Here is a 27,224-nt window from a genome sequence, read left to right as displayed (position 1 = left end):
ATTAGAAGTTTCTTGATAATGCGGAGGGAATTATGTCCGTCACCAAGTGAAAGCAGCTGGCCCCTCAGCCCTAATACTTACTTGTAGCATCTGTGGAGAACAGCCGCCTCTTCTCTCCTGCACAGCATAATTTTGAAGATCAAAATCTCTTTAGCAGCCAGATTTACCCCTCATCTTCCTTTATTTCATCTGGATGCCAAGGATGCACCAAGTACAAAGGCAGAGAAGGCAGGATCTTGAAGCCTCCTTATTAATGAAGGATAGGCCTGAAAATGCAGACCTCCTTAAAAGTGGCCTGATCACAGAATAACTTCCCTCAAGGCCTTCTGGCAGTACTCTCATGCTATTTGCTTTTGGGGCATACCATGAACAGGGTCCTTGCCTGAATAGATGTGCCACCACATTAAAAAGTAGGGGATAGTAGGTCAATCCATAACCGCTTAAAAACTAAGCTAAGTGCCACCCAATCCCAAAACTCTTGACTCATGGCATTGCATCAGATAATCCCATGCTAGTCATGAAAATCTTGAGTTGAAATTGAGTAGTTTGTCATTCATCAGGGTCCTATCATTATCAGTCTCAAAAGCATCCAGCACCACTGAGGAACTCTGCAGTGCAGTTTTTTTTTTTTTTTACACACACACACACACACACACCAACCAGTTGTAGTTTAACTATTCTTCAACTCCCACAAAGAGAACACAGCATTAGTTAATAAGAGACTGGCTGGGTGAGATGAGAAAGATGATTGTGTAGTGAAGGTACTGACTGCGACTCTAGTGAAATGCTTTCCATTCCTGGCTCCAATAGTCTAGCAAGTCACTTGATCTGTAAAATTAGAGTAATGCTCCCTCTACTCTCACTGGAAAGTTGAGAATAAATCCACTATATCTGAGATTTTCAGAGGGTACTGTGATGGGAAGCATGCAAGTAATGAAACGGAAGCTGTAAATATTCTATGTATTGAAGAGGAATTTCCTTCTTCAGACCCTGCTAACCAATTCCATTTTTGATCACAAAAAAAAAAAAAAATCCCCAAACCATATCCTGTCCTACTTGTGAATGGAAGGCAAGTCTTCATCTCTACCCCCAACAGCCTACTTTGTTTCTCCCAAATTTGGTCACTCCTACTTCTAAATTAGGGAGGCATGCAAGGATTAAATGGATTGTTGATGCCAAGTGTAGGTCTTTGTTCCTTTGCAGGCCTTCGAAAAAGTACCTTTAACTTCTCCCCCCATGCTGAAATGTGGAGTCAGAGGCTGAGAATAAAAATAAAACAGGGACTTTTAGGGACTCTAGTGTTTAGATTCATTATATATCCTACTAAGAAAAAAAGTGATACTTCACATTAATGGAATTACACTCAGAGGAAACTTTAAATTGCTTGCATCCGATCTGAACACATTTTAATTGACTTGCATCTCAACCTAAAATCAAAATGGTCTTCCGGATATGAATTGAGTTCTACTGGTAGCAGTATAGAAACTGTGGTTGGTGACTTGAACAAGCTGTCCTTTTTGATTACAAAGTGGTGGTTTATAAAGAGTTTCAGCAATCAAAACCAGGCTATCCCCTCTGGTGTCTATTGTATGCCATACAGGAACAGAGCTTGTGTTCAAAATGTGTCAGTTTTATTCTTTTTTGCCCCAGCAGACTGAAAGTTCCAGAAACTTACTAGGAACTATACAGAATATGAAGGTTTATTTCAAAAGAATACATTTGCAAGAATACACAGATGCACTCAATGTAACAGTACCTTCTGCAAAAATAGGTTACATAATACCCAGAAATGCAAGAAAACCACCTTAATTCTCTACAAATTAGAAAGCAGGTTTTATAGCCTGAACAACCTTCAAAATGGAGGTTAATGTTGTGTATGTTCTGTTCTATGTAGCTAACTTTAAAGCGTGACACCACAGAGCCAATGCTGGTAAATTAAACTACTAGCACACAGCTGCAAATTATTTCTTTATATTTATACAGTGAACCAATATTTTGGTTCCAATTTGTTTTGCAGAGCTCTAGTGCCGCAGGGAAAATGCTTATCAAAGATACACAAAAACTATCCAAAATTACAACGCAACTATTAAAAACGCCTCCAAAATTGAGAGGAAAAAAGTAAGTGTTAAAATTAAAAAAAAATTAAACAGGATTTCCAGACAAGACTTCCTGTTTGTATCAGGTAAAGTTTAGAAGAGATTTCAATAAGTTATCTTGAAACCAAGCAGCTGTGGATCTTAGAATCTTCGTGGAGGTCCACCCTTAAACGGCTTAAATCCTGAGCCACTTCCCCTCTGCATGGAATTGCCTGTGATCTGTACAACTCTATTAATTGGTGAAGAGTTACTGGAAACAAAGGTTTAAAAAAAAAAAAAGTGTTAAAGGGTATTCCGAGTGGAAGTTTTATGAGTCTGTCAAATGTTTGTGTGAATAGTACTAAATACTTATGTAACTCAATTGTAGAACAGAACTGTAGAACCTCAGGAGGAGAGGCTTGGTACAACATAATGAAAGCTTTCCTGACAAAGAGGAAGTTACACACTTTACAGCAGAATACACTGATGCAGCTGAACACTGCTGCTATTGAATAACTGCTAGTAGCAGTGCAGGGAATACTCTGCACTGTTATGTAAATGATCCAGATTCATGACTAAGCCAGCTCAGCTCATGGGAAAGATGAGTTTCATGTTGTGCAGCAGCGACCCCTTCAACCGATTAAGTGGCGTTGACTGGTTCTCATCCAGAAGGATTATGGTCGCAATGAAGAGCTTTGAGAGCTCAACAATGGGGAACCAGGGGAAAGGAGCGTTTTTTGTACCTTGTATGTGGAGACATCATGCCACCTCCTCCACGGCCATCTCCCATTCTCCTTGCATCATGATACCCACTTCCTTGAGAACTAGGTCCATGCCATTCTTTTCTTGGTCCAGTTTCACGACTATGGCGTTCAACAACATGTCTATCTTCATTATAATGCTGGCAAAATATACAGCGATTTACAGCAAGTCTGAAATGATCACACGGCTTAAACTGCAATGTTTTGAGTTAGTTCCTTCCTTCTGAAGGAAGTTACATATTTTATACAATGATTTTGAATTCTCTCCAATATACTTATGATGGAATTTACCCATTTCTCAACTCAGTGTTTAAAGGTAAAAATCACTTTACAAATTCAACAATTAGAACTGGCATTTCTGAGTCTGATCCTCTTGTTTCAAAATAAGATTTTTAACAATGCTAATATGGAAGCTCCTTTCTGGAAGTGTTTCTGTGCAGCTTTAATTTCTGGAAGGTGGCCTGGTTCCATGGAGTGGGAATCAAGAAACCTGGATGCTATAACCAGCTCTGATATGGATATGTTTTGCGACAGTGGACTAGTAACTTCACACCCTCCATCAGTTTCCCCACCTGGAGAACAGCAATAACTATGCTTCCCCTTTTTGTAGGATAGTTAATGTAATCAACAGATAGAGAAGAAATTGAGTCTTAAGAGTTTCTTGGTTAGCCAGTGTCACTAGCAAGATTGTCACTACAGACTAAAGTGCCAGCAAGGCCAAGATTAGAACTGCAGTTGTTCTTGGGATTTTTGTTGTTGTTACCGAACACTTTAGAAAGTGGGGTACATAATTATCTGAGACAGCATGCTAAGACTGCACTGTATTCCACTTAACTACTCTCCCACCAGTTGGTGTGGTATCAGTGGTTCAAACAGCATCTACATCCATCATTCTGATTCACCTGAAGCACATTAGATCACCAAGAGAAGTAATAGATACTCATCTTTTGGATACTTAATGGAAACACACACATTACCCTTTAGCACTGCACAGCAGTATAAATACTAAGAGTATAGAGTTAGCTCATTCTTCAACAGTTATAGAGCAGTAAAGATACTTACTTGTCCTCCGCTTCCTCTTTCTCCCATGACTCCCCGTTCTCCCTCCCTGCTTCCATAACCAGAAGCGCTGCTACGGCTACCGGGTGCAGCACTTCTCACGTGTCCAGACACCTCTCTTCCTGATCTTTCTGGTCTCTCTCCTCTGTAAGAGAATTATCTAGTCAAATTTTTCTTTTATTGGCACAAGGCAGTAGCTGGTAATATCTTTGTGTGGAGGCTAGACAGAGTCCAATTTTCTGTGTATTTTGGGTTCTTAGGAAGTTACTTGCAAGTCACTAAGCAGCAATTTATAGGTCTGAATAGTTAACTCCTCTCAAAAATTGCTAATAAAAATAGGAAGCATCCTACAGTCTCTCAAACAGTGACTCACCACACTACTACTATGCATGCCCAAGAACAGCATGGCAGAAAGCGTAAACAAACAATACATGGAGTCTTCGGTCTTACAACACAATTCTGAAGAACCAACTATGTTGTAAGTCGAAACATTGTAAGTTGAACCCGCTTTTTCCATAGGAATCAATGGTATGAAGGGCGGATTGGTTCCTGGTCAATGGCTTGATACACTATTTTCACCACAATAACCCAGACTTTTGTACTAAAATTAAATTATAGATGACTAATGTTGCATCAGTGTATTTACTGTTCGCTGTATTTTGTAAACAGCATTAAACATGTAAACCTCACATATGCTACTCAGAACGCTGGCAACACATGCACAGAAAGCCAGGGAAAACAGCACACATGCTGAGCCTCAGCCAATCACTGTTCAAACTTTCTGATTGGCTCCTGGCCAGGCTCAACTAATCAAAAATAAGCAACCACCCTACCCAGCAACAAGCTACACTCCTGCCTCGAGGCCAATCAGAAGCGGCCCCTTCCAGCTCAACACCAGTATAATGCAACCAGGAAGTGATTTCAAGAGAACTTTGTGCAAATTGAGCATCCTAAGGGCGAAAGTGTTGTAGGGGTGAAATGGGCAGTCAATTGAAAAGCGTCGTTAGGGCATCCGACGTAAGTTGGGTATCTTAAGTCCAAGGATTCCCTGTACAGTCAAGGTTGTGGCAGACAACGAACAGAATGCAAGTTCTAAACTGTGCCATTCTGATAATCTAGTTTGTTTTTTAAGGCAAATTCTCCAGTTAACATTGATACTATAAATTGGTTTTGCTAAAATCACTAGCAATACAGCTGTGTCTAATATCCAGACGACTATACCTGGCATCCCGTTTGTCTGTGCTTATGCCTCCCTCGTTCTTCCAATTAGTTTGTCTAGGTGGATTTGAACCAGTTTCTCTTGGATGACGACCATGTGATATTTCTGGCCTATCATGAATTATCACTGTTCTTCTCTCATCTCTGTCTCCTCGCACTTCTCGTCTGTCAGTATCTCGAAGTTCATTTCTTGGTTGTGGGGGTTCATTTCTTCTGGACTCACTGAAATTCTTAGGATACCTCTCAAACCCAGGCTCCTCTCTTCGCGCTGTCGGGCGTGTTTTTTTTCCTTCACTTTGATTTACAAAGCGTTCTCGCCTGTACAAATTGGAGGGCAGGACTGGTTATTTGCTCAGTCCACTAACTTCAGCTAGAACACCAGTTGCTTCCTTATCTAGTTCAGTCAATTTAGTAGCTATGTACATGAAATTACGCAAATGTGAATACCTACACTTATTGTAATTGTATAAACTGTTACAAGGTTCAACTCACAGCAGGTTTCATTAATGCCTATAATGAGAACACTGTTACAGAAACGCTTTCCAGAATTATGAAATGGACTGGATAAACCAGAGATCCAACAGAAAAAGTATAAAATTAGTCTGTATGAATTTTACCAAAAAGTCTGAAAAAAGTCTGTTTGGGCAAATGTTGCCATTTAGCCACATATTACATCAATATCCTATCTTGACTGCCATGAAAATGTAGCTCTATTAGCCTACTATAAATACTAAAGACATTTCTCAGTGTTTTGTTTTTAAATGCTGAACCAAAACATCAAGCCTTATTAAAGCTATTTCCCCCTGTATCAGTCTTAAGAACTCAAGGGTAGAAATCTCAAACACTTCCCGGAGTTTCAAGCAGGTCTCTGGTACCTCTTAAAAGTAAAAATCTTAGTAACTATTGTCTGCAAACATACCTTTCAAAAGAGGATGATGGCACTGATGAACCCTCTGGGTATCGCCCCCTCTCTCTGTGGTCAAAGTCATTAAACCTATTCTGCTGGCGACTGTAATCAGAACCATGACTAAAGCGTGCATCTGTATCCAAGGACATCTTTTTATTCTCATTCCAGTAGGGATCATCCCGCCTTTAAAAACAGACATTTCTAATGAATATTTTACAAGAAGTTACAATATTTGAATTGTGGTTTACTATAGTACAGAAGAGGTTAAAAGGTGGCTTCAAATTGAGTCCATCCGTTATTTAGTCTTCATGTTGTCTCCAACTCCTGTAACATATACTAAGAACTTAGAACTGATCATTTGTTCCAATTTTTCATCAGTGAATTTGATAAATGCACAACTTAATTCATTGCTTTCTAATGAAGGTCATTTTAGGAAAAAAAAAAAATCTAGAACACGATAGTATTTTAGAACCAAGAGTATTTGTCCACTTCAGCCAGTGAGATAAAATGGAAACCATCTGTACAAACATCCGAAACTGCTAGTAAGGGCCTACTGTTTGATTCCTGCACAGGATAGAATCTATGACCAGTGAACATCAGTAGAACTTAAGGTAAGTTTTGTCTTTCAGACAAAATTACAAGAACTAAAATACACTGACATGTGGAGGAGAACAGTATACAGAATGTTCCAGTTAGCCTGGTCATTGGAGACATTAAATCACCAAACTATGAACAGATTTAGTATATTTGCAGGCTCGCTAAAGAAAGGCTGTGTGTTCATTAACGTGCAATTAACAGCTTGAAAACTGAAGTCCTATTTCCCATGAAGTACATACACCACTGATACCAGTAGCTGTATTTTGACCCATGGGAAAATCATGACCACCTCGAGGAGAGAGTGATTTTAGGCGATTCCTTACACACTGTTGAAAAATACTAACAATGATGCCAACTGTAAGAATTTTAGTCCCATTCTTATCTGATAAGTAGTGTTTGACATGGGTCAAACATTTGCCAACTAGCAACTTTTGTCAATGACCACTCAACTGGAAAGAAACTGATACAGAAATCTAGAAGCCAAAGGCTCTGTATTGTATTATTGATTCACTGAGCCATCCAGCTCCCAGGATCTGAAGTTTTAACACCAAGTGGTAGTAGCTGGAAACTTCCATAACTGTTTCAAATCAGGACAGTAAAATAGCACGCGCACACACACACACACACACACACACACACACACACACACACACACACGTGAGAGATGCTCTTGTTGGGCCATGAGGATTATCCTAAGACGTTTCCTTCCTAGTACAGAATTATCTCTCTCCACATTGCAGTTGCATTACATTGATTTAGACATATTAGTCCAGGGATTCTCAAACTTCACCACACTGCCACCTGAGCCTGCCCAAGCCCCACCACCCCAGTTGAGGGAGCCAAAGCCCAAGCCCCAATGCTCCAGGTGTGGGGGGGGGAGGAGGAGGAGAAGAGAAGAGAAGGGGAAGAAGACAGGACGTGGAGGAGGAGAGCAAAGCCCAAGAGCTTCAACCCCAAGTGGAAGGCTTGTAACCTGAGCCCCGCCACCGAGGGCTGAAACCCTTGTGCTTTGGCCTTGGGCTGTGTGGCTCAGGCTTTAGCCCCTTGCCTCAGCAAGTCTAATGCCAGCTCTGGTGATCCCCTTAAAACAGGGTCGCAACCCACTTTGGGGTCCTGACCCACAGTTTGAGAACTGATGTATTAGTCCTTAGCAAATAGGTCAGCAGCACTGGGTACTCAGTTATGGTGGCAAGCGTTGAATCCTGGCCAAGAAAGTGTTCTCTGCATGGGCCCACTTAATGATAAACAGAGTTTGTTTGGTGGCAGGAGCAACAGATTAGCAACTTGGAAAATACATTACCTGTGATCTACATCACGCGGACGTTTCAAAGAGTTCCTTTTCTCCTGTTCATAACGAAGCTGCTGCTGCTGTCGACGAAGCTCCTCCCTTTCACGAGCAATACGCTCTGCTTCTTTGCGACGCTCCTACCAAAAGGATAAGGGAGGATTACTATAGAACGAACCCATTAGCTTTGTACTAGAGGCAAATATACAATAGTTGCTACAAATACAGAATTAATTCCCCACACACAATCAGATCAACTTCAATTTCTGTACTAATACTGGAGAAACTTGCAATTCAAAGAAGAAATTTTAGACTATTGGGATCTATTAGACATAACTCACTATGTGAAAAAGCAGAGTGACAGGACCTTTGGTATGCCATCTCATTAACCAAGATTGTCACTAGAAAGTTTTACACATTTCTAGTACCAATATGCCCTGGAAGGCACTCATTTTCTGTTTGCAGTAAATTCATAGTTATAGAAGAAATACTTGCAGATTTAAGTCAGATTTATGTGGCCAACAGAATCCTTTAGCCTCTTGGTTGTTGACTTCCACCGAGATCTAGACAACTCTCCATATAAGCTACTGAACAGCCAGAGGGAAAGATCACTACTAAACTGTTTACAAGTTTATTTTCTACTTAAGAGAATCACAGCAAATAAAATGGAAAGGATTAAGTACAATATTGTAAATTGATGTAACACTGCACTTTGTGCATACTGGCCTGTACCTGTTCAATACGAATCCGTTCTCTTTCCAAGCGCTCTCGTTCCATTCTTTCCCTCTCCAGTTTTTGTCTTTCAATCTCCAATCGTTCTCTTTCCCTCTGCAAGCGCTCACGTTCCTCACGTTCACGTATGATTCGAATGCGTTCTCTCTCCCGACGCTCTCTCTCAGCAAGTTCTCTTCGCCTACAACATTAATTTAAAAATATGGCTTATAGTGGTTGTTTATCTGAGACTGGTTTCTCCTGTGCAATACTGCCACAGTTGTAGTCAGCAGGTGTTCAAATTGTAAGTCATGGCTGCTGGTAGGGCCCTTTTATTGGAATTCACTTCCTCCTTTGTCCCAAACAGCCCGAATTGGGTAATCTGTATGGCACGTTACAGAGTCCATTTATTTAAGGGGTCATCTGAGGTGCATGTAGATTTGACGTTGATAGAATGGGAGTAGGTGTTAGGTTTTTGTTTTGTTTTTTTAATTGGCATCCGTCTGCTGCTACTGTCTGCATTTTGACTCTGCCTGGATGACAGCCTAGCAAAGATATATAAGTTGCGAGTTAGACTCTTTGCTGCATACAGCTTGTGGCAGCTCCAGCAGAGCTAGAGAATCATTACCAGGGAGCCAGTTACTGCTCCCCCAATTCTGACAATAGCTGGGCCACATGTCAGAGTGCAGGATGTTCCCACTCCTTCTCTTCTCCTCCTCCTCCCCCCCCGCCACACTAGGCTGCAGGGAGGGAGATGCAGGAGCCTGCTATATTAGCTCTACACCTGCTGGAAATCCCCACACCACAGGAATGCGAACAGGTAACTCATGGGTTGTTTCTGCTCCTTCTGCAGAGCGTGACCCACATAGAGGGAGCAGAACAAAGCAGAGTATCTTCAAAGCTTCAAAGTAGGACAGATTGTCCTGTTGGAAGCAAAAATACCAATCCCATATCATGCCCCCATGTCATTAAGGTGTAATTACTGAATTAGCTATTTCTAGTCACACCTATTACAATCAATTGGACAAATGATGTCAATACTTTAAAGAAATTGATTGATCACATGTAAGAACTGACACCACAGACAGTTATGAAGTACATATCCCTGTTATTCTACTCTATGGACACTAATTTCCAACTTTTTGCACCAAATTTGGACTTCAGATATGAAGTATTTTCATACTAATTTGAAAGCTGAGTGTGGTGTTTGAGGTAAAAGCTTGATGGAATGCCCTATAATCAGATTTCTAAAAGTAATTTTACCCAATTAAATCTTAAAGTGGTCTGAGATGAAACAAAAAATTTTGATCACTACCTTCGGAGCTCAACTGCTCGACGTATTCGTTCCAATCGAACCATGTGCTCCCGCATTCTTTGTTCCTTCATTTTCTCAAAAGGCAAGATATCCTTTCTACCTCTGTACTCCCTGAACTTCATTTTATCTTGAATGAAACGCTCTTTGTTCCTTAGCACCGGTGGCTGTTGACAGAAATTCCGGTTATTTCAAAAGTCACATGGTACTAGGGAGATTTCTGGATACTATACTAGTTTACAACATCACAACCTCAAGAACTAGTTAGCATGGACAACCGTGTTGATATCTTAGACTATTATGAAGATAACTACTATCTGCAGATAGTTACTTGCCTATTAATTGATAATAAAGTGGTTAGAAAGTAATATGGAGACAAACAAGGTCTATATGTCAAGTTTAGAGAGATACTTACTTTATCAAACCTTCCCCTTCTCACTGTCCTAGTGTGACCCTGGTCTCCTTTTGTTTGGTCTAGAATTACCATCTGACCTGGACTTTTTCCACCTAAGAAAAATGGTTTAACACAAGTATGAATTAAAGTGGTTTTCATTTAACACTACAGTTACAAATGAAAATAAACACATTTTAAGATGGTCAACTGCCTACTCTGGAAACAGATTTCAGAGTAGCAGCTGTATTAGTCTGTATTCGCAAAAAGAAAAGGAGTACTTGTTAGTCTCTAAGGTGCCACAAGTACTCCTTTTCTTTCTATTCTGGAAAGTTTACTTGCTGAAATGCAAGATATGAATCTTAAAAATTAAGATGATGATAGGACAGGTATGTCAATACATATCTGTGTAATAAACAAGAATACAAAAATCTAGTAGTTTGTATGACATCACCGGAATGACTTTCTAACTTAGCGATGACGGCCCTATTACTGAAGGTTTTAAGGAAACAAGGTTTTAGGGTTTATATGCAGTGGCATCTTGGGTATTATTGCTGCCATAAAATCAAATGAAAAGATGAAAACAGAGGCTTTAGGAAAAAAAGTTATATTGCATACTTATTCGTTTCTTTTCTTCAGTTTTTTTAGTGGATTCTTGATTAGGGCCACTTGATCCATTATCATTCTTCTCATCTTTACCTTCAGTTTTCTTAGCTTCTTTACTTTCTTTCTTCTCCGATTTGTCAGATTTCTTTTCTTCTTTTTTGGCTGACTGAGTTCTTGTTAAAAAGGACAAAGACAGTGAGAAAGGTTTGGTTATATAGTTTCAGTACACATCATTTTGTTTGGACAGTCCATCAAACCAGAAGAAGCAAAGCAAGCTCTTACTTGCTAGTTTTATCAATTGATGCAGTCTTCTTATCCCCCATGTTTCTACCAGAACTGGATTTCTCATCAATTTCTTTCTTCAGCTCTTTCTTGGAAGGATCACCTTTTACCTACATTTTTTTAGAATGGTAAATTTAATAGACTGACTCCATACACAAATAATCTTTATGTAAGGAGTATGCATTAAACTTACTTTCTCAACAGAAATTTGTTGTCCATGCAGCTCTGTACGATGGAGATGTGCAATACATCTAGCCACCTCTGTACTGGAAGACATGGTTACAATGCCATAACACTTTGCTCCAGGGCTTCGTGCATTTGTGACCACCTTTGCACTAAGGACCTAAAAATAAATATATATATATATTTGAAGAATAAAGCTTAACATTTTGGATGCAGCTGGTAGAGACAGGAGAAGATAATCTCTATTCTTAGTGAAAATTCTCACTAAGGGTAAAATTTTCTGAAGACTTGAATGTTACCCCAACTCTCAGCTTAGTAACGCCAAGTTGTATATCTGCTCAAGAAGTAGATCTAACAAGTTTTAAAAGTCTTAGCATATATGAAATACAAGAATAAAATTAATATTCATCTACTAAACTAACATTTTGTTGAAACTTTACCACACTGTTTAAGTTTGTTGGCTAGACAAGTGAGAAACCAACAACTTATACTGGCACTCTAACTTCCAAGAAGCAATTCACTCCACATGTACATATGGAGGAGGGAAACCTCTTTTGAGAGTCAATACAAAGACTGTCAAGTAATTTCAGTAGCGTGTCAGGATTCCTCTTGCTGAGAGGAAAGCACTGAGCAAGGTATCACCTCTGGCTCCTAGTAAGGTCAAACTTGCTACGAAAGTACATAAATGCTGGGGCGTCATTTCTAGATTCTGCAGCACTGAAGCAGCAGACTGGAATTTGTACAGCAGCTTCAAAAAATGAAAGTTTAAACATGCAGTATGGTAGCCTCTTGATATACTTCTGTTTACACAGTTTTCAAATTCAGTTTTTGATAGACCATAGATTTATTTATTTTACAGTAATGCAAGTCCACTTTGTGGAAAGAGAAAAAAGGACAGAGCTGGAAGTTTCATCACTTGAATAGGAATAGTTAAGCATGTCAACATCTGAGGGGGCGTAGGAAGCAATTCAGGACTGTGGGATATACATATCAGATAGGTGTTTGTTAGAATAACCAGCAGTGAAATAGTGTTCATATTTAATTTATAAATACAAGCTTCTGGTTCTAATAACCCATTGAGATGCACTGTACACTCTTGAGCTTGTTTCAGGTGTGCAACTTGAAGATGATACTGTAAAGAGCTTCTGAAGATTAAACAGATGCAACTATAAGACCCTAAATATTTAAATTAAGGTTTAGATTCTGTAGCAAACTGCATGTCAGCAGAATCCATGAAGTCCTGGTTTTAAGCCTACATACCATGCCTAGGAAACAAACCCGTATAAACAGCTTTATGGATTTAAAGAAGCTTTGTTACGAAGATGGAAAGCTAAGTTAAATTAACAGTTAATACCTACATCACTGTCACAACTTTTGCAGATCTCCCCAACCCAAAACTGTGTAAAATGAGGTTAGCAACTGTCTCTAACAGAGCTGTACGTTTACACTAAGGTGTTAGTTTAAGGTGCGAAGGTTGTGTGGATGCTTATTTCAATTTAAGAGGCTTCTCCATTTAGCTTAGAAGTCAACTGGGAACAAGTTTTAAACAGACAAATAAGCCACTCAGACAAGACAAAAAAAAAATAAATAAAGGAAGAGGCCACAGCCATTTGTACTAAACAGAGGAAACAGACTTTTGGATAAAAAAGAATTAGTCTCTGGCTATGAGAAACTGACGACTTATGCAGCCCAACTCCTCCTTAATCCTGACATGAAGAGGTCATTTTAGGCTATGCTACAAAATCTTTCCATTTGACCACTCCAGACTACGGCATACACATCAGACAGACTGACTCTTGCAGGTTTTGGGAAGGAGAAATGAGAATTCAGTTGGTATACAGATAGTAACTCAATATCTCCACCTCCCCTCATCTCTCACAGAAGCTACTCCAACAAAATCCTCTTCCTTCACTGCCAAGATACTCCTGCATGGACACACACTTTTCTGATGGCAGCTCTTGATGTTACTGTTATGTAATTTAGGTTTTATATTGGTCAGTTAGATCTGGTCTTAGATCAGCTCATATTAAAACATGAGAATGTGTCAGTTCAGTATTTTGATTGAAAGAACCTAACACAAATAAATACCTTTCCATATTTGCCAAAGAGATTTTTCAAGTCAGCAGCTTTCGTGTTGGAAGAGAGTCCACTAACCCATAGGTTTCTAGTTGAACTGCCACTGCTACCACTAACACTGCTTGCACTTCCTGGAACAAGTTTCACAAAGAAAACTTTAAGTTATTAAGATGTGGTCTAATGTTACCATGATCATTAAACAAAAGTAATTACCACCTCAATTTATACTTTGAGAAAAGGTACCATTAGTTCATATATAGTCAGCCTTCCTGTCTAATACATACCATAGAATTTCATCCATCCAGTTACCCCTGTATTTAGCCCAATAACTTGTGACTAAAACATATCCTTCCAGAAAGGCATCCAGTTTTTTTTCTGAAGACAGATCAAGAATCCATCACTTCCCTTGGTAATTTGGTCTAATGGCTAATCACCCTGTTAAAAATGTGCACTTTATTTCTCATTTGACTTTGGCTTTAATTTCCAGCCATTGGTTCTTGTTATGCACTTCTATGCTAGATTAATGAATCCTTTAGTGCGTGGTATTATCTCTTATTCAGTACTGTGAAGTCACCTCAATCCTTTAGCTTATTAAAAAAAAAAAAAAAAAAAAAGACTGAGCTCTAAGTCTTTCACTGTAAAAGATTTTCTCCCAAGCTTCATATAATTTTTGTGGCTCTTTTTTGGACCCCTCTGCAATTTTTCAACATCTTTTAAAATGTTGACAGTAAAACTGGATGCAGTATTCTAGTTCTCACCAATGCCGTAGTGAGAAGTAAGATTACCTACCTACTCACTACTCCCATTTATACATCTAAGGATCACATTTGCCATTTTTGTAAAAGCATCACACTGGGAACTTGTGTAGATTTGGTTATCCACCATGACCCCTTAATCTTTCAGAATCACTATTTTTCAAGATACTGTAGGAAGAAAGACTGCAGGTCATACCTAGATATTTGACCTTGCAGTTGTTTGTATTCAAATGCATTTGGATCCTAGGCATACATACAGGCAATGCCAATAGTACCAAAACTGGAACTTCCAACCCTACAAACTATTTATTCTAAAAACTGACTTGCCACTGTCCTATTGGAGGGTCCTTAATCTTTTCCCATGTAATCTGGAGAAAAGACTACTTATTCTGTACTGAGCACAAGTAAAAACAAAAAGGGAAAAATCTGAACTACATCATTAACTGTAATGCTTAAGTGTACTATATTTAAAATTATTAGATGTGAAATTTTATGAATACCTAATGCTTAGACCTTTTTACAATGTACTGCAAATCTAGCAAACTAAGTGTCCACGTGTATTAAGATACCTCTGTGAAAATCTTTATCTTATGCTTTAGTTGTAACAAAATGGAGTTGCTGTATCCTAGTTATTACGTTATTTGAAGTTATGCATGAAGTTAAACATCCAAAGAGAACATAATGAACATGTTTCTACAATATTATGTGGGAAGTGACACTTTCACATTCAACATGTGAAGTGTTTTTCTGTAGACAAATGCCATTTGCTGGATAGCATTCTATTTAGTTCCAAATAAAATGTTTTGTGATGGGGACAATTCCATGCATGACAATTTAAGGACTTTGATATGGTCCCTCGCTGTGATTCTCCCCAGTGCTTATGGCCTTTTAGGCTTGGAGAGCAATTAGTTACCTTATTATGCTCACCAACTACTATATATGTAATTCTTGTTGTAACATCAGATACAGTAAAGGCAAATGGAATTTCCCTGACAGACCAATAGCTAAAAGGTGTTAAGACTCTGCAAACTATATAGTAAACAAATGCCTGTAACTGGCATTGCTACTGGTACCGTTGACAGCTAGTCAGTTGACAGCCTTCATTTTTTAAAAAGCATAACAATGCAATGCCAAGACAATTTCTATGTACAGTAGAACCTCAGAATTTCAAACTGACTGGTCAATCACACACTTCACTTGGAACCAGAAGTTCGCCGTCAGACAGCAGATACAAAACAAAAAAGCAAATGCACTACAGTACTATGTTAAAAGTCAACTACTAAAAAAAAAAATAAAATATACAGGGAAAGTTTTAAAAATATTGGACAAGATAAGCAAACTGTTTTTGTTCTTGTTTCATTTAAATTAAGATGGTTAAAAGCAGCATTTTTCTTCTGCACAGTTAAGTTTCAAAGCTGTATTAAGTCAATGTTCAGTTGTGAACTTTGGAAAGAATAACCATAACGTTTTGTTCAGCATTACAAACAACCTGTATTCCCCAAGTGTTCGTAATTCTGAGGTTCAACTGTACATGAACTTTAGAAGAAAAGATTAGAGTATTATACATCAATGGACAGGGCTGTGACTAATTTTAGGTTTTGTATCTAAAATACTTATTCTTCAAAATAAAGCCACAAGAACCAGAAATGGAGCTGCCCTTCTACTCATGGATTGATCTGAAGTAGACTGATGTGTTTTAACATACTTGCTTAGGGCTAACGGACTTGAAAGGAGCTTGGAGGATAAAAAAAACCACAGGAAAACTAAGGCCTAGTGTACTCCTACTATTATTGACTTTAGTCAAAAATTGAACCAATTCTCTAAGCCATTTTAGTCCATGGCAAGGAAGATATAACAGGTTAAGAGATGTTCTGCAGTATTTTAGCTTTTGGTCACCTCCTAAATTGATTCACAAAAATAAAAGGAGTACTTGTGGCACACTACTCTGAAACCTAGATTGATTCAGTATCAGATAAAACAAAAGGCAGCTTTCCATGTATACTATGGATACAATTTTACAGTATTTTATGTTGAAATCACAAGATATAGCAATATAAAACTAAGCGCTACAATAGGAGGCAAGTTACCTTTATCATCCTTTGATGTTGTTTTGCTTTCTTTGGATTCCTTAGCAGAGCTGGAGAAGCAAATCATCAGAAGAAAATTGAAAATACAGAATTTTAGACACTGCATTTTACACTACTACTAGCAGGCAAGTTAACATTTCAAAAAGGGGTGGACTGGGTTATATTTGTACAAAATGATTCCCTTATGGATTCTTGCACTGATTTTCCCCAAGATGCCTGAAGATCTAGATTTTCTGACAATTCTATTCAGTGGATATATGGCAATCTTCTCCAGATTTCAGGACGGGGACTTGACTTCATTTTGTGTTCTTAGAACTGATAGCTGTTCATTACCATCACCACAAGGATACTTAAACTTGTCAATTTGAAAAAAAATAAAAAATAAAATGCTGACAATTCGACAATGCAATCAGTAGGACATAGTGTCTATACGAAGATCTTGAATTTTTAAAAAGTAACTTATGGCGGTCAAAAAAAAAATCTATAGGCAGGAGCATAAGATATTAATTATAAGATGCTTGCTGCTACCCCCTTAATGTAGAGTGATCTTACTGAATGCTGGTACTCAGTATCGTAAAGAACGGACATAGAAAGACAAACCTCTTTGCTTGACCAGAGGCCCCAGTAGACGAGGGACCTTTCTTCAAAGTGTCCTTTTCTTTGTCTCCAGATTCTGCTTTCTTTGAACCTTCTCTGGCTTCCTTCTTGACAGGATCACCCTTCACGCAGTCTTCCTTCTTACCATCTTTATGGTTCTCAGTCATCTCATAATCCTTGCTTTCCTTCTCCAGGCTCTGTGCAATGGTATCCTGCCCATCTTTTGGCTTACTTGCTTCAGAATCTGTAATTTTCACATTTTTACCTGTTTCTAGGAGGTCATCACCATCAAAATCCAGAGTGATGGCATCTTCAGCCTGGATTGTAACCGATATGTTATCATCCTCAGCTTCTTTCACAGATGTGTTAGCTTCCATCTCTTCATGAGCCGTATGATCAGCCTCAGCTAGGCTTTCTTCTGAAGGCAGAGGTTTAGATACTTCTTGTATACCATCACCAGAACCTGCTTTATCTAAGAGGATTTAACAGGAATAAATATGGCAAAACAAGAAGTTTAAACAATTTTATATGCATAAGCTAGAATAGGACCTAGAAAATACAAAGCCAGTTATTAGCACTGATGGAAGATTAGGGGGAAAAAAAAAAACAAGGTGTATCAACATGTAAATAAATCCTTCACCCAGGATCACTCATTTGCCATGGCAAAATACATTTTCTAAAAGACAAATACCAACAAACAGTAGGAGTCAGAAAATGGTTCCATCCTGCAGATACCAGTTTTTCATAGCAAGTATCCATTTTCCACTGTAGGTGTTAATATAACAAAGAAAGGCTTTCTTCAGATGCTTGCAGTTTGATTTAATCAATGTTTGAAAGCTTCCTTTTCGTAAGACTTTTAACCTTCCAAAATCCTTAAGAGTTACAGTCGGGAGAGTCTAAGTCAGTCTTCAATACAGTTTCAAGGGTACTGTCTTGATCCTCCTTTCTGAATGGTTGTTTGGCAGTCAAGATAGCTGAATAAGTCTGCTGCAGAAACCGAAGTGTGAACTTCAAAGTTCGTAGCAAACTGGTTTTCAGTCTTCATCCACTTTGCAGATTTTCAGTATTCATTCTCAGTCCCATTAGTAACTCCAACAATATTCTCGCATTCTCACAAACAGACGCTTCAGGGATGGGGTCCCTCGTAAATGGTGAGTCTGTAGGTTTATTCTCTAACTTCAACACTGTCCATCTTGTTTAAAGTGAAAGTGCTCCATGGTCTTTCTAGTCCACAATATGTAGAATCCTTTGATTTCTCTCCAGAAAGTCTCTGGTTGGTCAGATGCGTCACACTGCTTCTGTAGCATTAGTAAGTAGAATGGCTTTAAAAAAAAAGCTGCTGTTTAGACTCCTCCACGTTTCTGAAAGCTTCCTTTACCATCCTAAGCAGAACCTGGCAGCATGTGGATGACAGTATGTGAAAAGTCAAGTAGATGATGATCCATAATTGGTAGAGTTTTCAAAGTTCAGTATAGTAATGTACTGTCTCATTCTGTTAAGCATCTACCAGTTACTGCAGTGCAAGTCTTCAATTTGTGCTTCAAGATTTATTGCACCATAGAAACAGAAGTCCTTGCATATTTGGTTTGCTTTTGTTTAATTAATAATAAGCATACATCCACCACAGTAACTGATATGTACTACCATCCACTCTTAAGAGAAAAATAAATCCACTGAGTACATGGATCTTAGTGAGCTTAATACAGAGACAGTCAATACTTAATACTAGAGAAAAACCTAATGTTAACAGACTAAAAATTAAGCAAGTTTCACTTTTAATCTACCAGTTTAAAACCTCTCAACTCTACTAACTTTCAAAACATACCTTTGTCATTTTCTTCCTCTTCACCATTCTGCAAGACAGGGGGAAATCAAATTTAAGTATCTGTTTGCTACAAGAGTTTAAGCACAACAGTTATGAATTTCAAGTCCACAGTAATCAGAATTTATGAATTAAGGAACTGTTTCCAAAAACTAAAGAGTTTAATTAGAAGTTGATGGTACACATTGTTTACACCATCTTTTGTAGCCGGTGAGAATTCATAACACAGCATTCAGTAACATCTTTGTTTTCCAGTTAAGAACGTTTCCCCTTTCTATAAAAGTTCTCTTTTCCATGAAAGGGAACTTACAACTGGTGGCAACATGTTACCAACTTCTATTGTAGTCAACAAAGCGTTACTTGATATGTGTTCTAGAGTTAAGATCTTCAGAATGAGAGCAACAAGTAATACGATCTCTGTGCTGTTGCACTGTTCTATCAAAGGCAATTAACTAGTGTTAGCCTTGAAAGTGAGAGTCTCCCTGGTTTGAATATTATACAGCAAAATGTCTGATACATATGCTGTTTAACAAATGTTTACTTTTTTGGGTTATCAAGGTTAACTGAGAGGAAGATGATCTACTTCCACTGTATATATTTTACGTATTCTGAATGCCTTCATCAGAAGTGTCTGGAACGCTGTATGAATTTCAGAACTGGAAGAATTTACCTTAAAAAAAAAAAATAGATATATCTGAACCTTCCTCTCCAGAGCATCATTTTTAAAATTTTAACTTTGGAAATGAAGGCTGAAATGAAAGAGAGGACAGTTTTGTATACATTGTTTTAGAGATACTACATATAGTTCTTAAGTTTCACTAAAGAGGTACCTCAAAGTATTTTTGGGTCAATTAGTTAAGTGTGTGTATAATGCCCCCACAAGAGCCAAGTATAGCCACTTTGAGAACACATCTCAAAGTCCAGGCCATCCATAATGCAGCGAGCAAAGCTTGCATTGAAGTCATTTGCAAACATCTGTATTATATCATCAGAAGCTCAAAGGTGCAAGCCTGGTAACTTAACTGAGAAAAAAAGATCACTTTAAGCCAGGCTTTGCTTCAATTTGCTAAACTTGCGATTAGGAAGACTGTTTGGAACTTACATGGACAGTTGGAAATGTATCGTCTTCTGTGTCTTGAAGATCATTTTCCTAAGTTGAAAACACAGATAAGGGGCTTGCTAAACAAGCTAGTAATAATGACACTTACAAAAGCATCTAAAGAGTCAGGAGATTCGGCTCTGTACTACTCAGACAGGTTAAGAGGAGCAGGGGAGTTTGAAGTAAGTACAAGCTCTTTTAGTGAGCTGAATAAGACAAACTTTAGCCCAAAGTTTTAGACAGACTAAACAAAAAATGTGTTTTTCGATGAAAGTTCATATAGATTTTAACAAGTGTGGCAAGGTACCTGGCTTTCAAAATCTCTCTCTGCATCTTCTGTTGTCTCTCCCTGTTTTGAATCAGAGTATTTCTTTTCTGAAGGAGGCAGTTCTTTAGAATGCGAGTTCTCCTCTTCATTTTCACCAACTTCTTCAAAGTCCTTCAGTTCATCATTTCCATCTTGATCGCTTGCATCCTGAACCTCCAACTCACTTTCCTTTCAATCAGAAGAACATATGGTATAACTAGAGGTATGAGCTAGATTTTCCTTCCAGTGAAACAGAGCCATTGTTTCTTCAAAAGGATATCAAATAGCTACATTTTCAACATTGTTTACTGTTGTCATTCCTAGAGTTCCAATTTATTTTGAAGCACACAGCATGCTCACATGCAGAAAGTTATGCATCAAGATAAATCAAGCCATATAACTGAATGTGTGTGGAATAAGATATGATCAAATATCTTGTAGTAGTGTAAACACAGCATGAACAATGATTTAGATCTCCATCTAAGTTAGCCTGTGTCAAATGGACCTTTTCAGCTAAAACTTTGCTTCATTTACTGGACTAGAACAGTTCAGTATACAAGTTCTCAAAGAAATTTAGTTATTACCTTGACAAAGGAATCATCTTCCACTGAAGTATCACCACTTAGTTCATCAGTTTCCTGTTTTTTACCTAAAAAGACAGGATATGCTAATGACTACAGTTGAAAGCAACTCCTTTTGTAAGACTTGACTTCATATGCATTATGGTGCGAGAGAAGGAGGGTTCAATTAACTGTTCTCCATAATACTACAGCTCAATTGAATCACTCACCATGGTATAATTCCCGAAGAACATTATGTTTTAAGATGAAACTCAAGGGTTATGAAATGGAATTGTTATGTAATCATTTGACAGTGCACAACCAACAAGATGGTGCTTCTTCAATTCTGACCCCTCCCCATTAGAATTTATTCCTTGCTCTTCAGACTCAATTCTTAAAATTAAAAAAAAAAAAAAGTTATGTAATAATTCTGATAACAGTGAAGTAGCATTAATTGTAGTTAGCAACCAACTCTAGGTGCTAAACTGTAGAATTAAGACCAGGAAATGAATATTTTCCATGAAGTTGAAAATATTGACAAATCTCTCTGAGACAGCTGTCTTGTGCACTTCAAATAATTCCATACAATTATATGAATAAAAAAAAGACACCGAACAACTTAATCCCAAAAAATCAGCCTTGAGTAACCTTTTAGAAAAGATCAAAATGCACAATCTTATCAGAATTGGTGCAAATGAGTTTCTGTGGGATGTGGGATCCCAGATGCAGCTGGGATGACATGGGCAATTATGATCACAACTTCGCCAATGAAGGCTTTTTGTTACTTAGTGTATTTGACACTAGGAACACATTAATGATTTGTTCTTCAACTTTTCACCCTCCCCTTCTTCCAAAGGATGGACAGTATATCTAGATAATTAAAGTACATCACTCCTTAGCACAAACAGCCCCACATCCACCTTTGATGTAACAAAGAATCAAATAAAAAAAAGTTCTAAACAGCACTTGAAAACTTCCTGACCAAACACGACACACTGACGGTTCTCTCTCATTAGTTACATGAGTAAGATATAGGTAAATGCCCAAACTAGTTTTTATAAATGCATTTATAGACCAATTCAGATTTGAATTAAAAAGGCATCCTTTTGCCATGTTTACCATTGCTGCTTTGTATTTGGAGTGCAATACCATGAAATTAGCAAGGAGCAAGTGGCAATGAAAAAATTATGATCAAAAGGCATGTTTTAAGAAGCTAGTCTCCCTCAGAAGGTGAGTGACTTAACAGAAAGATCCTTTCCACTCCATGGAATCCTCAGATCTTGGGAACCATGAGTCTAATCTAGACTGTTTTAGAATTTTTTTTTTTTTTTTTTTAAACTTGGGCAATCCTGCCAGTGGCAGCTATATTCAGCTATGTTCCAACAATCTTCTAGTCCACGTAAACAAAGTATAAATGAAGAATGAAATGTAATTAAAAGCAATATTACTGAACAGGGACTTTTGTACTCGTCCTTTTGGCTTCATAATTTGCTTCTTTAAAACAAAAAAAATCAGTCATCAAATTGAATGCTTTGTTGGCCTTCACAGGGATTCTCCTTGTTTTACCCTATATCCTTGAACTTCTCCTGCACCTGTATCCAGATAAACATACACACTGTGCTCATGAGGCAAGTGTTCTTGATGCCACAGGTGTCCAGCAATGGCCTATTTCATTGAATAGCTGTCAGTCTCTAGACTCTTCAAAGGGTGTTTCTGAAATTCATCGGCTTGTCTTGTGCAGGAAAAAACTAACTAGAACCATTTTGTGGGGGGGAGGTGCACTGCCCCCCCACCCCGACATGAGAGTCCTCAGACATTATGGCATTCAAAGGCATCTCTCTTGAAAGCCAGATTTCTGAAAGTGTCCTCATCAGAAGCCAAATGAATGGGAGCATCAGACGGATTTTTCCATTTTTATTTTTTGTATAGCTGAGACCAGACAAGACACTTGCTGCTACTCCAAATCTCTCTCTCCATGATGATCAAATACTTGCAGTCCACCTTAATACATTGCAATAAAAGCAAGTAGACATTTATCCTTGATGTTACAAGAGAGTGTTCCAAGTATGAGAAAACAATCCTCTTCAAGCGAAAATATGACGCCCTTGTCCCCTCAAGTACCAATACAACTTATTCCAGTGCAATTACTACTTAAAAGGTGGTGATGCAGAGTTTTCTAATGTTGGTGCAATATGGCTCTCTAATATTGAGAGTATATCTTGACAAAAAGAGGCCCTCAGAGACTGAAGTTTCAGTACTATTCAATGGTGCAGATGTAAATGAACTAGATTACTACTGGTCCAGCCACAAGTGAGCAAGGACAGAGTTATACAGTGTGCCCACACAGCTAAGGTCAGTCTCCCAGAAAGCATTTTTCAGCAAGAGAATAATTGTTATGCAAGATCAGCATAATCTAGGGGACCAATACCTAGGGCTAAAAGGCATATATGTTACTGTCACTAGAGAACACCTGGTAGCCCACAGCAGTGCCTATGAAGCAAAGCAAGGTAGGAACACACAGGAAAGAATCCCATGCACTGGTACAGACTAGAGACCAAGTGGCAGCAGTTCTGCAGAAAAGGACCTAGGGGTTACAGTGGACGAGAAGCTGGATATGAGTCAGTGTGCCCTTGTTGCGAAGAAGTCTAACAGCATTTTGGGCTGTATAAGTAGGAGCATTGCCAGTGGATCCAGGGACATGATCATTCCCCTCTATTCGGCATTGGTGAGGCCTCATCTGGAGTACTGTGTCCCACACAAGGAGGAGGATGTGGAAAAAGAGTCCAGCGGAGGGCAACAAAAATGATTAGGGGGCTGGAACACATGACTTATGAGGAGAGGCTGAGGGGACTGGGATTATTTAGTCTGCAGAAGAGAAGAATGAGGGGGGATTTGATAGCTGCTTTCAACTACATGAAAGGGGGTTCCAAAGAGGATGGATCTAGACTGTTCTCAGTGGTAGCAGATGACAGAACAAGGAGTAATGGTCTCAAGTTGCAGTGGGGGAGGTTTAGGTTGGATATTAGGAAAAAACTTTTTCACTAGGAGGGTGAAGCACTGGGATGGGCTACCAAGTGAGGTGGTGGAATCTCCTTCCTAGGTGTTTTTAAGGTCAGGCTTGACAAAGCCCTGGCTGGGATGATTTAATTGGTGATTGGTTCTGCTTGAGCAGGGGGTTGGATTAGACGACCTTGTAAGATCCTTTCCAACCCTGATATTCTATGAAAGAAGTTCCTACATCCAAGTCATCCAAAAAACACCTGTTGAAACACCAGTGTTGCTAACACAGTCTGCCACAAATCTGGGTGCCTGAACTTAAGCAATCAATATACGTCTGGAATGCAATACTGTATTATTTATACTTTGGGAGAAAGGCACTACTTTAGACACCAGACTTCATAACCCTTTAGCACTGCTACTAATCCAAACTGCCAGATGTTGTCACAAGCCCTATTGGTTTAAAGCATGGATATTTTCCTACCTGAACTCTACAACTCCCCCTAGCTGGAACTGGGGCAAAGGATTCATAACACAGTTAATTGCTAGTTTAATACTATCAGCATGCAGATTTAATTCCCAACTCATTTACATGACCCAGGTAACTATTCTGCTTGTCTTACTCAATCACAACCCTTTACACAAATTATGATTCAGACCCCCAAGGGTCTAGTGAATTATGAGAAAAAAAAGGATATTTAATTAACTAAAATGTAAATGTGAGTGGGTATTAAATGTAAAGCTTTGCTAACAAATCAAGCACTAGTTATGTATTGGCCAAATTACATTTGATGCGCAAATATGCAGAGTTTTAGAACCTTTAGTGTTTAAGGAAAAAAGGAGAGAAATGTGATTACTGTATTTTTTATTTACCCTGCAGTAGCAGCTAGCAGACCCAATCAGGCCTGTTATGGTAGGTACCACACTCAGCAAAGGTGGCCCTTCCCCAAAAAGATTGTTCTTTTACAAAAAATACTTTGCAATTATTATGGGCATGATCCTACAACCCTCACTTGACTTCAGTGTCATTATTTGCCCAAATAAAACTAAGTTCACATAAAAGTCAACATTTTATCCTATTTTTGCAAATCTATATGGTACATTTTGAATATATTTTACAATTTATTATAGCTGCTCTAGCATGTCACTGTCAGGACTCTAAATTAAGAAAAAAAAAAAAACCTGAGCCAAGTCAGAAATGATCAGTTACTACATTGAAATTTGCCAGAGAATAGGTTTAGAGTTTGCAGACAGAAATATCCAAAATATTCTTTTCATTGTAGTTTCAGGTATATAGATCAGATATAGATAGAAGAATGAGGGGGGAGATAGAATAGATATTCACTGTAAGCAGTTTAAAAGGTATTTAATAACTAAAGTTAACTAAAAGCACATGGAAAACTATTAGAAAAATAAGTCTTTGGTTTGTGATAATACACTTAGCAGGAGTTAAACAATGAAGATGTCTAGAGTTTGGAGGTTTTTTTGCATCTGTACGTATTGCCAATCCCTTTCTCAAAAGGAAAAAAAAGTTGTATTTTGTTACGATTTTACTTCAGATAAGGATCCTTCATGAGGGAGTAACAGTCTCAGTGACTAGTTTGCTGCTGTCTGGAATTCTATAAAAATCCGTGAATACAACTTACATGGTGAAGCTAGCCATTCAATACCCAGATGCCTGCAAACCGTAACTGAGTAAACTGCTTAAAGGAATCTGCCAAATGATAAGTCTGTTAAGCATAAACATTCCATACAAGCTTCGGGGCATCGTGAATAGCTTTGGTGATTAGCCTGATAACTGGGTATATTTGGGACAACAGACCACAATTATGATTTTGAATCCAGTGCTGACCATTGGGAGAGTTCACTTTTTTTTTTTTTTTTTTTCCTTTTCTTTTAAATAGCTCTACATTGAAACGGGTAACCTCAGTCTGCTTTGTCTGGTGATGAGTTCAAACTAGCTTCTTCCATGATTGTTCTACTCAGCACAACTGTACCAGGAATTTGGGAAGAACAGCAGCAGCATGAAGATTTACTAATATCAAGGGAAAGACTTAGTTGGCAATGTGACCTGTGGTGCCTAGGGAAGCCAATGCTGAAAATGCCAAGGACAGGGCAGGCAGCAAAAGGAGAGCAGAACCACCAGTTTTGGGAGAACAACACTGAAGTTAGATTCACCAACCAGTCAGAAACTGTTCTCCTGACCCACCACACTCGTTATCAAGCTGAAAAAGAAAAAGAAAACAAACAAACAAACAAAAAAAATCACACAGCCCCCTTTATCACATTTCAGTTCTCTGGCTCCCAATCAGCACATAGGTCCAGTAACTTGAGGAGTTATTTATAATTCAGCTCACTATATAAAATGTTCTTCTGATCCCCAAAGGGCCAGCCACTTTACCAGATCAATACTAGTTTGGATCTTACCCAATATACTATGCTGCCAGCCAATCCCTTAGCATCTAAAACTAAAGGTTTTATTATAAAACAAGAAAAGAGTTGTTAAATGGTAAAGCAATCAGATACATGGACTCTGAAGTCTTATGTACGTATCAGGTTCTTAGCAGCACTTATGAGTTTGCTGGCTTGTAGAATCCTTATGGAACACATCCAAAGCTTGGACGTTCTTTGTTTTAATGATAGGTTTCAGAGTAGCAGCCGTGTTAGTCTGTATTCGCAAAAAGAAAAGGAGTACTTGTGGCACCTTAGAGACTAACAAATTTATTTGAGCATAAGCTTTCATGAGCTACAGCTCACGCATCCCTGCCTTCTCTCAACACGTTCACTGTATAGCTGATTGCCTTTAATAGGTCATTAAGCAGGCTGGATAGTGCTGATGCCAATCTGTCCTGGGGTGTCACCCAGAAACACAGCACAAGTCTGATATTAAAATATACCACATATTTATAACACAGACTGAATATAATCATGTTTATATGTAGTCAATCAATTCTTCCACTTATACCGTATATGGCATCTCTTATAAAATTCAATGCAACTTTTGATATTGGTATCAGTAATATTATAAATGGTCATCCATATTCCATATAGCATCATAGGCTATTCAAAACTAACTTCAAGATTAACTCAAGTCATTTGAGTGAGCAGAGAACGGAGTACTTAATGCCATTTTTACATTCTTTGAAGCATTTCAGAATCATTGGTCTTCCCTCCCACTAGAGGACTAGATTAATCTGTAATTGGGCCAGCTCACCTTGTGGCATAACATTTCAGAAACCCTGATGAGTCTGTGTGTTGACCACAGAGACCTTATAAATATAGATGCTTTAAAGACAGTGTTCATCCCACATCAGCCCTGACAGGGTTAAGGAAGCTGAGACAGGGACAGTTATCATGATAGGCCACACATGAGGGGCTCAGGCTGGCAAAGCAACCCCTGATTGAAAGATGAAGCTCAGCTGAGCAGGTATGGGCTGGGCTAGTATAAAGCCTAGAAGCTGACAACAGAAAGGGCTGCAGTGAGGAAACTTGCACCCACCTTCTGTTCATTAGAGAAGGAAGGAGGGAATCCATGGA

The 27,224-nt window shown here is 38.5% G+C and overlaps 1 protein-coding gene across 6 annotated transcripts in view; it reads right to left on the bottom strand.

Annotated features, from left to right (window-relative positions):
• SLTM (SAFB like transcription modulator) overlaps positions 1 to 27,224 on the bottom strand; it is a 51,468-nt gene that overhangs the window by 18,003 nt on the left and 6,241 nt on the right. Inside the window, exons 3-21 of one of the 6 annotated variants that reach the window (XM_043493593.1) lie at positions 20,715 to 20,779; positions 20,131 to 20,319; positions 19,827 to 19,874; positions 18,728 to 18,755; positions 16,906 to 17,374; positions 16,306 to 16,355; positions 13,476 to 13,594; positions 11,398 to 11,547; positions 11,205 to 11,314; positions 11,016 to 11,095; positions 10,341 to 10,432; positions 9,929 to 10,092; positions 8,635 to 8,815; positions 7,918 to 8,042; positions 6,033 to 6,203; positions 5,117 to 5,431; positions 3,899 to 4,040; positions 2,819 to 2,976; positions 1,683 to 2,346 (exon numbers count right to left, since the gene is read on the bottom strand). In XM_043493593.1, coding sequence (XP_043349528.1) covers positions 2,238 to 2,346; positions 2,819 to 2,976; positions 3,899 to 4,040; positions 5,117 to 5,431; positions 6,033 to 6,203; positions 7,918 to 8,042; positions 8,635 to 8,815; positions 9,929 to 10,092; positions 10,341 to 10,432; positions 11,016 to 11,095; positions 11,205 to 11,314; positions 11,398 to 11,547; positions 13,476 to 13,594; positions 16,306 to 16,355; positions 16,906 to 17,374; positions 18,728 to 18,755; positions 19,827 to 19,874; positions 20,131 to 20,319; positions 20,715 to 20,779 — 2,765 coding nt within the window. In that variant the 3' untranslated portion in view covers positions 1,683 to 2,237. Of the gene's footprint in view, positions 1 to 1,682; positions 2,347 to 2,818; positions 2,977 to 3,898; positions 4,041 to 5,116; positions 5,432 to 6,032; positions 6,204 to 7,917; positions 8,043 to 8,634; positions 8,816 to 9,928; positions 10,093 to 10,340; positions 10,433 to 10,934; positions 11,096 to 11,204; positions 11,315 to 11,397; positions 11,548 to 13,475; positions 13,595 to 16,305; positions 16,356 to 16,905; positions 17,375 to 18,727; positions 18,756 to 19,826; positions 19,875 to 20,130; positions 20,320 to 20,714; positions 20,780 to 27,224 lie in introns of those variants that run through there. The other 5 variants (XM_038419047.2, XM_038419048.2, XM_043493592.1 and 2 more) reach the window with 5 other exon arrangements.

This window comes from Dermochelys coriacea, chromosome 10 (assembly GCF_009764565.3).
Source record: "Dermochelys coriacea isolate rDerCor1 chromosome 10, rDerCor1.pri.v4, whole genome shotgun sequence".
Classification (NCBI taxonomy): Eukaryota; Metazoa; Chordata; order Testudines; family Dermochelyidae; genus Dermochelys; species Dermochelys coriacea.
Note: the sequence above shows the minus strand (reverse complement) of the source record. Positions and strands in the feature narration are given on the sequence as shown.